The 16,879-nt window shown below is 41.7% G+C and overlaps 1 protein-coding gene across 1 annotated transcript in view; it reads right to left on the bottom strand.

The window, feature by feature from the left end:
- Positions 1 to 16,879, bottom strand: part of MYO1C (myosin IC) — a 199,566-nt gene that overhangs the window by 50,231 nt on the left and 132,456 nt on the right. Inside the window, 4 exon segments of the mRNA XM_030222087.1 lie at positions 7,138 to 7,255; positions 10,628 to 10,733; positions 11,138 to 11,218; positions 15,211 to 15,257. Coding sequence (XP_030077947.1) covers positions 7,138 to 7,255; positions 10,628 to 10,733; positions 11,138 to 11,218; positions 15,211 to 15,257 — 352 coding nt within the window.

The raw sequence follows: 16,879 nt of genomic DNA, 5'->3' as shown, positions 1-16,879 counted from the left end.
CATTAAGAGGACAAAAATATTGCAGGCCCTAAAAAGACACAAAGCGGATGTTGCGTGCCTCCAAGAGACTAGATTAACGGAAGCTGAACACCAGAAATTGCAGAGACAGTGGGTGGGGCAGGTGTTCTCAGCCTCCGCAGAAGGAAGAAAGCAGGGCGTAGCAATTTTAATACGTAAAGGGCTAGCAGCTAAAGCCGAATTACTGAAAGCAGACCCTCTAGGGAGATATGTGATAATACACCTTTGGCTTCAACATAGAGAATTTCTGGTAGTCTCGTTGTATGGCCCTAATGAATATACGCCATCTTTTTACCAATCAATAATAAAACATTGCGCTTCCCATGAATCATTGCAGCTACTGGTGTGTGGAGATTTCAATTTAGTGGCAGATCCCCAGGTTGATACTACAAATCCTAGGGAGGCCCCGCAGGGAGGTAGCAAGCAAAAAGCTCTGCCCACATTCATGCGTACCCTAAACTTAGTGGACACCTGGAGAGCGCTACACCCAGAAACCAAAGACTATACACATATGTCTAGGACGCACGGTACAAGCTCTAGAATAGACTACATTCTCATAGATAGACAAGCATTCCACTGGGTGAGCGGAGCAGACATAGGCCCGACAGAGATATCAGACCACGCGATTGTGTGGATAGAACTAGAGGCCCCTGAGCAATATCAACGAGCAGGGGGTTGGAGGTATCCGTGTTACCTATATGAAGATAAAGAGTTTACAAGATATTTAAATGATAAATGGGAAACATATGAGAGGTTCAATAGCCAACACGCAGAAAATCCCAGTCTTTACTGGATGGCCTCCAAAGCGGTGATAAGGGGAGATATAATAGCTTACGTGCAACTGAAGAAAAAAAGACAGGCTAAGGCAATCTTGAATTTAGAACTTCAACTCCAGAAAGCTAAGCGGAAATATATAAACTTCCCAACAGTAAAAAACAGAGAACAATACTTGACAACCCAAGTGGTACTGAACTCATTAATTCATGGGCAGACAGTGAGGTCCTTGATGTATTTTAAGTGCCGAATGCAAAGATTTGGTAATAAATCAGGCACGCTATTAGCGAGGATGATAAAATCAGAAGGCCCTGAACGGGTGATCACAACACTGCGGGATGCCCAGGGGATATTAAAGACAAAAAGCGGAGATATAGAGCAGATCTTTCACAATTATTTTAAGGAGCTTTACAAGGGAGCGCCTGCAAAAGACTTGAGCAACCTGGCCAATTACTTAGACAAAGTGGGATTTACTAAGCTTCAACAACCACAGATAGACAAACTAAATCAGCCATTTTCAGGAAAAGAACTGCAGGAGGCGATAAAAGCCCTGGCTCTTAAATCTGCCCCAGGGCCAGATGGTTTTATGGGAGAATATTACAAATCCCTGCCAAGGGGAGGGATAAAGGCGCTCGGGAACTATCTAGAACAAGTTATAGCGGACAAACAATTCCCCATGCATGCTAATGAAGCCTTAATCACGTTGCTGCCGAAACCTGGGAAAGATAAGACACACCCAGGCTCATACAGACCTATTTCATTGATTAATGTTGATACCAAAATTTTGGCCCGGATGCTAGCCACACGATTGGGAACATTACTACCAGAACTTATTGGGGAAGAACAGGTAGGCTTTGTTAAGAACAGACAGGCGGGTAGTAACGTGCGGCGATTGCTATTAGCCATGGCAAAATGTCAGAAGGAACAGAGGCCTGCATTGATCCTTAGCTTGGATGCAGAAAAAGCATTCGATAAGGTGGATTGGGGGTATCTGTTTGGGCTTTTAGATTACATTGGAATCCAGGGATGGTATGGGGATGCTATAGAGGCCTTGTACAGCTCTCCTCAGGCAGCTGTATTAGTGAACGGAGTGAGGGGAGACAAGTTTCACATTCGACAAGGGACAAGGCAGGGCTGCCCACTTTCACCCCTCCTGTTTGTTTTAGCAATGGAACCTTTGCTTAAAGCTTTGAAGGTAGATGACGGAGTAGGGGGGGTAGGCCTGGCAGGAGGCACGGTTAAGGCCCTTGCCTTTGCAGATGACCTGCTGGTGGTGGTTCAAGAACCAGAACACTCAGTACCTAGGGCTTTGCAGTTAATCCAGGAATATGGGGCCCTGTCAGGATACACACTAAACATCCAGAAATCTAGAGCCCTAGAAATAGTGCCTGGGGATAACATAAAAAGTAGATTACAACTTCCTATAGAGTGGGAAGAAGAGACTATAAAATATCTAGGAGTCACAATACCACGGGAGCTCCCACAGGTGTATGGATGGAATGTGAGAAAGCTATTGAATGACACAAAGATAAACCTGCAACTCTGGCAGGGTCTCCCTCTGTCACTCATGGGGAGAATAGCGCTGTACAATATGGTAATTGTACCGAAGTGGCTATATGTGTTCCAAACCATACCACTATACCTGTCCAAGACCGATGAAAAGAGACTTAATAAGACACTGCAAACATTTCTATGGGTAAAGAAGAGACCTAGAGTGGCGTTGTCCACACTTTACTTACCTGTGGAATATGGAGGTCTAGGGCTCCTGAACTTGCGTTATATGACCATAGCAAGTGGAATGAGACACTTAAATGACTGGCTGCGACGCACACAATATTTCACGCCCTCCCGCCTCGAGCTACAGGAGACAGAGCAGAAACACATTGGCTACCTACTACATAAGCAAAGCAAAGCAGAAACCAGTCTATTAGTCCAGGCGCAATTATTACCGGCAGCGCAGGACACCTGGCGCTGGCTGTGCAGATACCATCGTTTTTCACCAAGGACAACCCCATACCTCCCAATATGCGGCAACCCGGACTTCCCACCGGGCCAATTATATGAAGTGTTCAAAAGATGGGAAGGTATGGGGTTGGAATATGTACTTCACGCAATAGACGAAAATGGAACAGTTGTGTCCTGGGAGAGTCTCCGGGACCGATTCAAGCTGAACCAAGCGGATTGGTTCCACTACTACCAACTACGGCACTACATACTGAGCTTACCCCGTGAGGAACTGGCGGAGGATGTGCAAGAGGAGCTAGGGGTGGCACTCTCATTGGGAGCGCAACAAAAGGTGCCACTCACCTACCACCACAGACATTTAAAGGACATGGCTAAAGAACCAGACTTTGAGAGACTGTCTGCCCAGTGGAGTACAGAACTGGAGATCAAAATAACTCCTGCAATGGTCCGTGAACACCTCCTGGGATATCGCAGGAACACCGATCAAGCAGTTTATTGGGAATTACAATTTAAATTTGTATTGAGAGCATATATACCGCCTAGGAGGGCGTTCCACATGGGGGCATCGCCGGACGGAGCTTGCCCTAAATGCGTAGAGGAAGGTGCAACGCTGGGACATATGTTTTGGGGCTGCCCCTGCATCCAACAGTTTTGGAAGGCCATAAATGGACAAATACGAGCCATGTGGCACTCGAATTGGATTCTGGACGCAAGACTCCTCTTTGGACACCTGAGGTTTACAGGGCCTCCAGTTAGAGGACGCCGAGCATTTACGCTACGCACAGTGATGGTGGCCAAGAGAACAATTCTGAGGGCCTGGATGACTAAAGAGGGCCCGACAGTGGCTCAATGGAGGGGACAGATGATTCACCTGCTACGCACTGAGAGAACAAGAGTGAGAACTCAACGACCCCCCCATGCCCGGATCTTCTGGGCTTGTTGGACTCCGTTTGGTTGACGCTGACCAATCGAGCTAAAGGACAAATAATGAACATGTGAAACTGCTTAAGCACACTTAGACAATGGGACCTGCGAAGTAAGAGACTGTGATGATAATGAGAAGGGGGGAAGGGGATGAGGGAGGTAAAGGGAGGGCAAGGGATAAAATGTAAAAAGTTACTGGGGAGAGAAACAGTTGTATAGATCTTGAAAGATATTTGCTAGTACAGATATGTGGTTTATTTTGCAAAGCAAGAGAAGTTAAGCACTGTTGAAATCTGTTGATAAGTTCTCCTGAATAAAAATTATTGAAACATATTTCTAACAATTATGGCCCTTTATTTGAATAGATACGAAGGGATATGAATAGATGGAAGAGGATTTGGTTGTCTTAGTGGGGATGCATTGCGGCCCTCAAGATGAACATACTTTCCCACCTTTTATTTTTGTTCCAGATTTTCATGGGTTTATTTGGGGAGGGAAGCCTAGGATACCTATACCCTTTGCTGTGGCAGTGTGTAGATTTGAGGGGGTTCCCAATTTGTGTTGGTTGCTGGATTGGGAAATCTACTATAATAAAAAACTCACCCTCAACGTTCTGAAGACACTGACGTCACTGCAGCCACTCAGACACCGGTTCGTAAGTTCATGGTGGTGAAGCCACAACACTCACCATGTCTCCATGCCCCGCCCTCGTGTCAGATGTGATGACGTCGAGGGCGGAACAATTACAAAACAACGAAAATGAACGAACGGGGAGGAGTACCTACTCCTCCCCTTCCAACGAATTGCTGCAGACTGCCTAACAAACAAAAGCGGCCGAGGACGTGCCAAACCGAAGCCATCTCTCTCTGCCCATGTCTCCTAGGCCCGCCCTCACGTCAAACGTTATGACGTCGAGGGCGGAGACATGGCCCGAGATAGATGACTTCAACCGACGAACCCCACAGTGACCACCAACTAAAAACATGCCAACTACCCTCCAACCACCCCTCCACAAATGGCCCCGCCACAATCGCAGTCGTCGTTCGACAAAGTGGTGAGTTACAGGGGAGTGGGAGAGGAGAGGGAGGACGGCCTCGAACTCGGAGGGGACGAAAGGAGGGCGAGGGACTCGGAGGACAGAGTGGGAGACAGCAACGGAGGGAGGGGGAACCCTTGCTAGCGCCCATTTCATTTCAGGCACAAACGGGCCTTTTTAGCGCACGCTAACCGTGCAGATGCCCATAATATTCCTATGGGTGTACACACAGTTAGCATGTACTAAAAACATTAATACACCTTAGTAAACAGGGCCCTAAGCATTTTCTCAGCACTGACGGATGGTTGCAGGATGATCCAAAAGATAGAGAACATCTTGAAAATTTATGGATGGCCCTGGGGAAGTTAAAGGGACCTATTTCAATCTTGTATACGTTTTTTTAGAAGGAAAGAATTCATGAAGTGTAAGTTTATGATTCAATGGGAAGAGGATCTCGGGAAGAAAGGAAACAAATATTTTGTGAAGTTAAAAAAGCATCTCTCAGCATATTAAGGAAAATGCATACAAAGTGGTAACCCATGGTATTATACTCCAGTATAGTTACAGCCCATGTTTCCTCAGAGTGTTACTGATATCTGCTGAAGAAGTCTGGAAGAGCAAGGGACATTTTACCATATCTGGTGGTCCTGTAGGAAGATTCAAGCCTTTTAGACTATTGTTGTTACCCACATGGAGCACTATTTGGGGGCATGGTTCCCTTTTGAGCCTGCAGCCTGCTTGTTGTGCCTCAGCAATAAAAGAGGACCTTTACTTTACTTTCTTATTAGTCGCAAATGTGTAATAGCTGCCGAATAGAAAATCTCTGGGTCTAACTTTGCAAGACTGGCTATTGGTAGTTCATGACCTGAAACAACTGACTGACAGACGCCACATATGTTTTGACTCATCACAGGAGGAATGGACTCATCTGGATGAATTAATTGCATGGGGCGGGGGAGGGGTTGCTTAGCAGTTGTTCGCTGAAGAAAAAATGGCAAACACCCTGATGGAGTTGAGGGTATTTTTCTTACTTAGTTTGGAAGGGGGGGGGGGAGAGAGGATGATAGGGTTTGGGGTGTGGGAGAGGGGATTTGTCAGAGATGTACTGTTCAGTAATTAGAGAGGATACAACTGTTGGTCTTAGTTGTGTACTGTACATTCTCTTATGATTGAGTTCCAATTGTTATAGCTTGCAGCAGATGGGGGGGAGGGTGGAATTGTTTATTCTTTTCTGAATAAAAATTGATTGAAACAAAAAAAAATGGTACTGTATCTTTTTTCTGTGTCTTTTTGACGGATAATTTAATGGATTTTATTTATGATGATCTATCCATTTACATGGCTGTTTTGAAGTTTCTAAGTGTACTTTTTTAATTTTTTAAGTCAATTTGAACACTGAATGTTTATTTTTATATTGTATATTCCTTCCTATACTAGGCCTGTAATATGGCCCTGCTGGCCCTCAGTTTTCCTAGCCTTGCTGTTATCAGCATATTTTTGGTTTCTTCCTGCAGCTGCATGTAAGCTACAGTGCTTTCTCAGTAAATGGAAAATACATGTTACATGTCAAGGTGACACTTGGGAGCAAATGAGGCTATGCAGCCCATATATGGCAGATACAATTGGATATAACCTTGGTGGTGATGAGAGACTGAGGACCCTGCGAGTCTATGATGTTCCAAAGGAAATATGTGTTCTGAGAAGGACACCAGGTGTTTCATACTAGCTTGCTACATGGTTTTTGCATGCTGTAAGCACGCTTTACTGATAAGGAATTAGCCAATTGCCACAAAGTATGCATGTGAACACAAGTAGGAGAGGATGGTAGAATACAGGAAATTGCCATTTTGTATATTACTATATTATTGTGATGGAAGGAAAATCTATATATGATCACGTTAGTTTAGGAGAAATCACATGATTTAGGAGAAACGAAACTTACAACGGTATATATGTGATGGCCAAAAGTTTTTGCTGAGCAGTTTTGTTATTCAGTCTGTGCGTCTGGCTACTGGGTGACAACCTGCTCCAGAGAGAACAATTATTTTGTATTGGCTTAGTGAGATACCAATAAAGTTTTTTACTGGTTGCGCCTATACCTAATTCTGATTGTCTCTCTTATTTCCAGCCTCTAGGGCTGAAGTGTTTTCCCCTCCCCAGAGGCAAGGGACAGGATTACACATTATATTTATAAGTTTTGTTATGGTCTGTGTCTCATTTATATATTGTTAATTTTCTGTGTGATAATTATGAATGTGTTCATGTTTTAAAGACCCCTGATGCAGGCTGTTAGATCTATGATAGATCTCCTAATAAAAATTGTTGGATTTTTTCAGTGAGCTCTGCATTTCTTGAAGCCTGCTTCACTCATTTTGTTTCCTGATTACTGTTTGTGACCAAGCTGGAGAGAGGAAATTTACCTTTGTAAAAAGATTTCATATTTCCGCCGGTATGCAAACCCAGCTCGCCGCACTCGTAAATTTTCCATTAGTCCCAAGTATTTCACTTGATGTCGGATTAGAACCTCATCAAAGCGTCCTGTGTAACACAGAAACAATAGCCACATTAAAAACTCTCTGAATATTACCCCTTCTTAGCTCTTTGTATGCGGTATAGTGATGTGAAAAAAAGTTTTGCCCCCTCCAGATTTCTCCTATTATTATATACATGTCACATGGAATGGTTTGTCTAATATTATTCTGTCTCATATTTAAAGATCAAGTGTATCTGAGTAAACAGTTAAATAAATTAATTAATAATGTAAAGGAACAATGTTTTCAGGCATCCATATCACTCATATTAAAAAGAAACTGCTCCCCAAATTTAACTGGTTGTATCACATTTAGAAGCAATAACTGCAACCAAATGCTTTCTATAATTTGATATCAGTCATTCACATTGCTGTTGGAGAATCTCAACCCACTCTTCTTTGCAGAAATGCCTTAATTCAGACACATTTGTAGTTTTTCGTGCATGAACTTCTTGTTCTCGATTCTGTCACAGAATCTCTATTGAGTTCAAGTCAGGATTTTGAGTAGACTAATCCAAAACTTCAATTCGGTTTCTCCTCAGTCATTCAGATGTAAACTTGTTTTTGTGTTTTGGATCATTGTTTTGCTGCATAACCCAATTATGCTTCAGCTTATGGACAGATGACAAGACATTCTACTACTACTACTACTACTACTTATTCTCCTTAAGAATTTTCTGGTACAGTGCAGAATTCATTATTCCTTCAAGAATGGCACGGTTTCCAGGTCCTAAAGCAGCAAAGCATCCCCACATCATCACACAACACCACCATGTTTGACCGTCGGTATGATGTTCTTACTATGGAATGCTATATTTGCTTTATGCCTGATATAATGGGACCCGTGTTGATCAAGGAGTTCCACTTTTGACTCATCTGTCTATAAAACATTGTTCCCAAAGACTTGGGGATGATCCAGGTGTGTTTTTGCAAAAGTGAGACAAGCACTGATGTTACTCTTGAATAGCAGGTGTTCCTGCCTTGATACTCTCCCGCGAATCCCATTTTTGCTCAGTCTCTTTTTGTGGAGTCATGAACACGGACCTTAGCCGAGGCTAGAGGACTGCAGTTCTTTGGATGTTCATCTGGGACGTTTTGTGACTTCTCAGATGAGTTGTTACTGTACCCTTTGAGTAATTTTGGCAGGCTGGGCCACTCCTGGGAATATTCACACGGTTCCAAGTCTTTTCCATTTGGAGATAATTAGCCTCACTTCACAAAGGTTGTAGAAGTAGGAATTGAGATGTGCAGGTCAATGTGTCCCAAGTTTCACCAGTATTTTAGAACAGAATCTGCCAATGTAGAGAGCCTATTCTGAAATACAGAAGAAATGGACATTTATGCGCTGGGTGCATGCAGCATAAACATCCATTTTAGAGAAATAAATATTTGCAATATTGATGGATTCAAAACTAAAACATAACCATGATTATGATGTACAACAGCAACATAAGCAGTTATATGCTACCCCATAACTGGTTATCCTTGCAACCTTAGATACATAACCAGTTATTATCTCAACATTCTCAGTGTCACCAGTTTCCCTTGCCAGCTTAACATGGCGGGGGGGGGGGGGGGGGGGGACGGACGGACAAAAACCACTAGGGAATTAAGAGGACAAACCTCCCCAATCTCTCCAGTGGAGTACTTCTAAATACCAGCTGATTACCAAATGCTAAATGTGCCTCTTAGCAGGTGTAGCTCCCCTGACATCAATCTCCTTCTAAAATGGGGAATAAATGTCTATGAACATGCCATGCCCTTGTCTTGCCTAAACCCCCACCCCACACCCCCATACCATTTGTAAGCACTTGGGTTTGATACATGCAATCCCAGCTTTGTAAAATGGGGGCTTATATTTTATGCAAGATACACATTTATGAGCCAGTTTATGCATGTATCAAATGTGTTCTTCTAGAAACTTTGTGGTGACTACTTCACTCATGGTAAATTCAATATATAGTGAGGTTTAGAATGTACAGCGCTGGATACAATCAAACCGGGTTCTGTTCAATCTAATGAATCTAATTATCAATTAAAATTGATCAATTTGTTGATTGAGTAACTAAGGGGATAATTACTTTTTCACATGGGTGAGATGGCTGTTGGATAACTTTGTTCCTTAAATAAATAATGTAATACTTTAAAAACATATGTGTTTCCTTTGTCTAATATTACATTTGGTTTAAAGATCAGAAACCATTCAGTGTAACATATAAGACATAAGGGAAAATCAAGAGGGGGCACATATGTGACACAGGGGGAATCAGGAGAGGGAAAAAAAACAAAAACTTTCACACAATACTATCTCCATGTTCTACTGCTATCAGCTCTCCCTGCGCAATGTCACATGGTACAGTAACCCTCCTCCCTGCACAGTGTTGAACGTTCCTGTTACCATGTCTCTCCAGATTATCCCTTACCATTGGGAGTGGATGAGTAGCCTAGTGATTAGTGCAGCGGACTTTGACCCTGGGGAACTGGGTTCGATTCCCAATGCAGCTCCTTGTGAGTCTAGGCAAGTCACTAAACCTTCCACTGCCCCAGGTACAAATAAGTACCTGTATATACTATGTAAACTGCTTTGAATATAGTTGCAAAAACCACAGAAAAGTGGTATATCAAGTCCCATTTCTCTTCCCCTCCCCTCACCCTTGCACTAGTGCTCTGATGTGAGCTGCAACAGACAAAACAGGTTAAAGTCAGGCAGTGGCCTAGATAAAATTCTTACAACTATATATTCTTATGCCACCTAGAGAAGCTTCCCAGCGCACACAGAGACAAGTTTTCACATTTTCTTATGTCTAACAAAGCACTGTTCAGAGCTGGAAGAAAAACCCATCCATCAGAAAACTTGATGGCAGGCATGTTTCCTTCCATGGTTACACCCTTTCCTATTGGAGGCCACTGATGGCAGAGCCAAGTACGGAGAGGATAAGCTCTTTTTGGCACACTTTTTGTTGGTATACTTTGCTCGATATATACTGCATCTCCCTTAGGACCCACTGCTGCCAGCTTCTGAAGACACACCAAGTGAGGGCTGAGAGCCTACTTGTGCTTCATCTGATCATGGATAACTGTAACGACTGCCTATTCCAGTACACAGTAAAAAGCTAAGTATTTTATATGACTTGTTCTTACAGTCTGAGTGGATTCTTTGCACATCTCAAAGACGTTTCCAAGTTTAATTCATTATTTGATGCCCTGCCCACTGAATCATGCTCCTATCACCATCCTGTGCCACGTGCAGCAACACCCTAAGCACAGTCCTGTATCCTAATTGAAAGTGCCCCAAAGGTCAGAGAACATTTATAGGAAACATAGAATATCCAGGAGAAATAGCAGAAACACTTAACAGAGGAGAGAAGACGACACTTTACCAGCTTGCTTGGCATCATTAGGTTTGATGCACCGAATATATGAAGGCTCCTTTGACACTAGAATCTCCATTAACTGGGACAAACTGTTCTTAAACTGAGTCACTGCCTGGACAGAGGAAAAGAAATATAAACACAAAACTCTAGTTTGTAAATTTAACTTGCAATAAACTGATCAAAATTCTCATGGAAAACAAGGACATAAAACAAAGAAGAATGGGGAGGTTAGAAAGAGACAAAACAGTGAGACGGCAAGGAGATGTGAATCAGTGAGAGTCGGAAGGAAAAAAGGAGGATGATTCATCAGGTTTCCTTGTTCCCAAATGCACTCTAATGGTTTTTATAGTGATTCATAGTAGTAGGAAAAGAGTTCTCTTTATGATACATCATATTCAGATTCCAGAAACACACTCAGTTGATTAGGTAAGTCAAGATCAGACTGGATGAGTATGTCCCAGCCTCAAACCCAATTTTTTTTCCCATTTAACCCCATACATAGTAGTTTGCTCTTACAGTTTCAGGCCTCTTTTTATCCGTCAGTTCTGTTCTGTCAAAGCACTGGTTTACAATTGGATTCTCAGTGTTGCACATGGCCTGTGAGGAGACAGATATTGGTACCAGTTTAGCTGTACTGGTTGGGTTTACAGAGTATTATCTTAATATTTCCACTATATTAATTACTGTACATATAATATTAAGCATCTGCATAACACCAGGTATGCAATTTTAGTATGGGATGCATACAACTGAATGAAGCTATTTGTCTTTTATTCTAAGCCTAATTTTGTCTTTCTGCATGTGGAGGTTAAGCATGTAAGACTGGATAATCTGGATGAGAATTTTGCCTTAATAGAAGAGAAAAATTAAATACCAGTACCAATGCATCTCTTATATACTGCTATATCCCCTAGGTTCAATGCGGTTTACATAAAATAAAATAATAGAATATCATTTATACAACATAAAATTCAATTACTATCAGATTTCAACTAATCATCAAATCCAGAAGTCATGTGGAGCTGAGAGAGAGAGAAGGGAAAACTGAAGTAAGCGCCGAGCCTGCACGCTTTTTACTGCTGCTGCCGGCTGCCGTAACCCTGACGAGTTAAGTCAAAATGACTTTCAAAATTTGGAGGGAGGGGGCCTGGGGCCTGGCACTGGAAGGGAGGGAGGAAGGGAGGGACGAACGACGACCCTGGAACTAGGAGGGAGGGAGGGGGACGACCCTGGAACTCGGAGGGAGCGGGATGACCCTGGCACTGGGAGGGAGGGGGGGGCGACCCTGGAACTGGGAGGGAGGGAAGGGGGGACGACCCTGGAACTGGGAGGGAAGGGCGGGAATGACCCTGGAACTGGGAGGGAGGGAGGAGGGAAAGGAGAGAGAGGGGAGGGAGGGAGGGACGTGTGGAGGGGGGACGAGGGGGAGGGGGATGGGGGGAATGCACCACCTGTAAAAAAAAAAAAAAAATCAGCACCACCAATCATTTTGAAAAGTTGGCTCCTATGTGCTGGTCTACCTAAAATAGAGATGAAAAGACTCCAAACTCTTCAAAATACCACTACATGTCTCTTATGCTTCGCAAGACGAGCGGGATTATCTTATTCCCCCCACCCCTTTTTTTTTTTAAACCACATTGGTTTCCAATCCATTACAGAATACTATTTAAAATATTTATTCTGACTCAAAGCGGTTCACACAGGTCTCCCTGAATATTTGGCAAAACTAACAATTCCCTATATTCCTCGCTGTCTTCGATCTATAAATGACTACAGATTTATTTTACCTATCCCTAAGCAAGCCTATTATGAAGTTACCCTGAAGAGTGCCTTCTACTTTCTGGCTCCTTCCTTTGAAATGGTCTTCCTTTGAGTATAGGTCTGAACCATCTTTAGAAAAATGTAAAGTCCATCTTAAGACCCACTTTTTTACCAAAATGTTCTCTTGAGATAACTTCTGTTTTCCAGGTGGGAGAAAGTGCTATGCACTTTCTGTTTTATAAAGAGGTTCAAAGCTTCTTGATGTGATTGATGACTTTCCTATATATTAACGACATTCCTTTTTCAATCATTATTTTTTCACTTTTATAATACACATCGCTTTGATTTACGCATTTAAAAGAGCAATTAAGCAAATCTACGTCATAATGAAACCAAAGACCTTAATGAACATTACCTGACTCTTCCTCCCCTCTCTAAGACCCCCAATCCAAACTACCATATATGTACTTCACCCCACCACAATATCACTTTGTATTATTCACACCATGTATTTGTTCATACCAAAATCAGCTTTCGCCGTTAACAGTAATATGTAAGCCACATTGAGCCTGCAAATAGGTGGGAAAATGTGGGATACAAATGTAACAAAATAAATAAATAAAATCTTAATAAATGTAAACAAACATTTAAAACTAAGAAAAAAAAACCACTTCTGAATTAAGAGCCAGATCAGTGTGGATAGGGGTGAGGCCATGGGGGTTCCATGAGAGGTCCCTTCTAAGAAAAACATGTGGATCAGCTTTCAGCTAATAAATTTCTAACACCTCTATCTCAGGGGCATAGCCACCAGTAAGACACAGTTGCCCTTTGAAGGTCAGGCCGACCCAATCAATGGCAGCACAGACCAATCAGACTACTAGGAGCAGTGTCAACATCTGCATTGCCTACTGACCACTCATGTTAACCACTGGTCCCACCAAAGGCAGTCCTGGCGGCACCACTGCTCTGCATATATGCATGTGCGCACATATCTGTGTTGGCTCCATATATATGTTTGTGACTAGGAGAAGAAAGGAGAGGCATAGTTTTGAAAGGAGCAATTCTCTAATAGCTATGTTTTAATGTATCAATGTTTCCACACTGCGGTACTCCTTTTCAAAAAGAAATGCATTGAGCCATTTTGGGATGAGGGTTGGTGTTTTATTTCTCTGAAACCTCCAGTCCAAAGTATTCTATTTTTGAACTCCATGTGTCATTTCCCTCTTTACCCCACGCTAAATTGGTCCTGTTCATTAAGGGGGTTGTTTGCTGAAGCTTAGCTCAAGTTATCTGCAGCAGGGCCCATTTTATTCCTATAGTCACTGCTGCAGATAACTCAAGCTAAGCTTTAGTAAACAACCCCCTAAGTTTACAGAAATGTGTTTTTTTGTTTTGCTTTTTTTTTTTTAATTGAAAGATTTCAAAATTTTTTATAAAGGAAAAAAATTAAAATTAACAGTGTTTCAAATAAGATAAATAAATCAGACAAAAAAAATGATATCCTAAAGTCCACATCAAGGACAGAAGTTCCAGAGATTAATTATCAAAGACAATACAAGGGGAATTCCCTACAGAGAGTTATTTTGTACTCACCACAGCCAGACAGATGAATATTTTTGACCCCTTATATATAATTTTGTTCCAACACTCCATTGTAATTTATTCTATAATCTCAGAGGGAAGACCAGCATAATCACTTGATTATATTGGAACAGAATTAACTCCCAAGATACTGAAGTAAATACTATAAATTCTTTATTCCCCATTTAGGATGTCTGGATTTCTTAACCTTATTCTCAAACTGTTCCCTATACTCTTGTTCTGCACAGCTACATCTAGCTTCCTAGCCTTTGTTTCAAATATGCTCAGTATCTACGTACTCACAGTTCAGAAAAAAAATTCGAAAATTTAAATAAGCAGAAATAAGAATAAAACAAAATAAGCCAGCCTCTTGTACAGTCTTCAGTTGACTAGTTTTATTTAGGCTGGTTTTCCTTTCCATTCCTCCCCACAAGCAGTTAAGACAGACCTATAACTTTATCAATCTTTCTCTACAGACTAGGCCAAATTTCCCTCCCCCTCACCTCCCTTCAACAGCTGCTACTACAGTGCTTGGGAATACTGTATGTGCTGAAGGCACAACTGTCACTCAAAACTAGAATCCTGGAGCCTTGAAAGCAGATCTGTCACTACCATAATGGCTGCTACTACTATGCTAGGGAATACTGTGCCCTCTGAAGACATTACTACACCAGTGTTAGAAACTTCTGCTAGCTAGACACATTAATGCTTCTGAATGAAGACCTGTTACTAGCATGACAGATGCTCAGCCTGTCTGGAACACACCAATGTCTAATACTAACCCAGTGATTATCAATGTAATACTGTAATACTATTGTGGTGGATAGATGAATTTTTATCAGCAGTAGAGACCTGTTTAATCTTTTTGCTTTGATCCAACAACAATCTATATCTCTGCATTTGCATAGGAACTATCCACCCTCATTTTTTAAGATGCGAACCCCCCCCCACCCCCCCGGCAACAAAAATACCCTCAAGTCCAAACAGTAGAATGCATGTAATTATATCAGAGAGGGCCATGGTTTCAGTATTGTTCCCACGTACAGGATGGGAGGAACACCTACAATATGGGCTATTCTAAGTATAACATCTGAGAAAAACCATTTGTCAAATCCAGCTAGCTGACCATCTCCATTTCTCCCTCTGCTCTCACTAGCAGACTTGCTCTCCCTCATAAATAGGGACTAACTCTGCCCCTCAAACTATGGTCTTGCTTCTTCCACCTTCCCCAACATTCTCATACTCACCTCCTTCAAATTTCGGAAAAGAAGATCATTATTTTTATCCAGGAAACCTATGAAAGGAGAGAATTTTTTTAGTTGAATACACAAATAATAACTTCAGAATCTTTTTCTCTGACTATATTGGGGATTTTATCACTTTTCCTTGAATGGTAATATTGCAGGACCATTTTTTTTAATTGCAAAGGATATGATAATTCAACCACAGAAAAATCATTTTCAGAAATGCAATCCCTAAATCAGGGATCTGAAATCATGAATTTTACACCCATCTCTAATCATATTAAATTCCTCACCAATAGAATACTTATTTTTGAAGGATTTTTTACAAATATTTTTATTGACGTGTTTAATTTTAACACTGTTAATATATAACAAGCATTCCATTTCCACTCAATGAATGTGAATACAAAAATCAACTTAAACACCAAACTTTTTTTTTTTAACATGTAGCACCTAGCAAAAACCTACTGCGACCTGTAAGTGTGGTAGGACAGTATTTTTGGATTAAATATATTTAAAAATTGATTTTCACAAACCAACATGGGGAATGAGAGAAGTGGAGAGGTTTGTAGATCCTTTTGAATACTGACTTCCATGGAACCTGAGGTCACCCTAGACAATTTAAGATAAGAGGTGCAATAACTGTATCCTGCATAACACTTTTCAAGTTATCACTTGCAATGTTGTTGCACAAGAGGAAGATCTTACCAAACAAATTTGATTAATTGCTCTGAAATGACAAGAGTGGTAGATCATGGGGTGCAATATATGGCCCATCTAGATTTTAGGAAAGCCTTTGACATTGCTCTCTACATAGAAGACTGGTAAGTCAACTGATCAGATGAGGCGTTGGAAGAACAATTAAAACTGTGGTGAGTAGTTAGTTAAGCAACAGGCCTTGATGACAGCCTGTGGGATCTGACTGGTTAGAGAACAAGTCAGATACTCCCAGGATTGGTGCTAAGCTCCTCTACAGTGCCTTGGAAGTGGAAGGGAAAATGTGTTTGTCTGTAGATGACAAACACCTGCAACAGCTTAAACGTGTAAGAGGGATAGATAAGATGAAAAATGGTAAATATTTGGAAAATGTTCAAAGGCTTGGCAACTACACACTATAACTGGAAACAAAATGCTGAATCTTGCATTTAAGGTGGAAAATTTCCAAGGGTCAAACACTATTTTGGAAGGGGAAGAAACAGCAGACATCAACCAGGAAAAGAACTTGATTTTTGGTGTTGGGGGAGGGGGGGGGATCTCTGATTTCAAAGTAGCCCTGTCAGTGTGAGACAGCTTCAAAAAGTATTTCTATTTATTACAACTTCCTTGTCTTCATAGTATGCTACATTTAGATATGCTATTCTGAGTCATCCTTGAGTTTTACCTGTCAAAGGAAAATCCTTCACATATCTTGTTTTTTCCTTTCTCGTCTTTGCTCTCCTTATACAACTCTTATGTCCCTTAATTTTTATGAATACCACCTGTAACTCTCATCAGGATGGGCTGGAGTAGGCTTCAACAGCAACTACAGCAGTGGGAAAGTAACTTCTACAGTGGCAAGACAGATCAGGATGGGCTGGAGAGGTTTTCAATGGCAATTCCGGTAGCTGGGAAGTAGAGACAGTGCAGGGCAGATTTTATAGTATAAGCCCTGAAAATGGCAAGGATGGATCGG

This window comes from Microcaecilia unicolor, chromosome 13, assembly GCF_901765095.1.
Source record: "Microcaecilia unicolor chromosome 13, aMicUni1.1, whole genome shotgun sequence".
NCBI classification, from domain to species: Eukaryota; Metazoa; Chordata; class Amphibia; order Gymnophiona; family Siphonopidae; genus Microcaecilia; species Microcaecilia unicolor.
The sequence above is the reverse complement of the archived record's forward strand: the minus strand, read 5'-3'. Positions and strand labels throughout refer to the sequence as shown.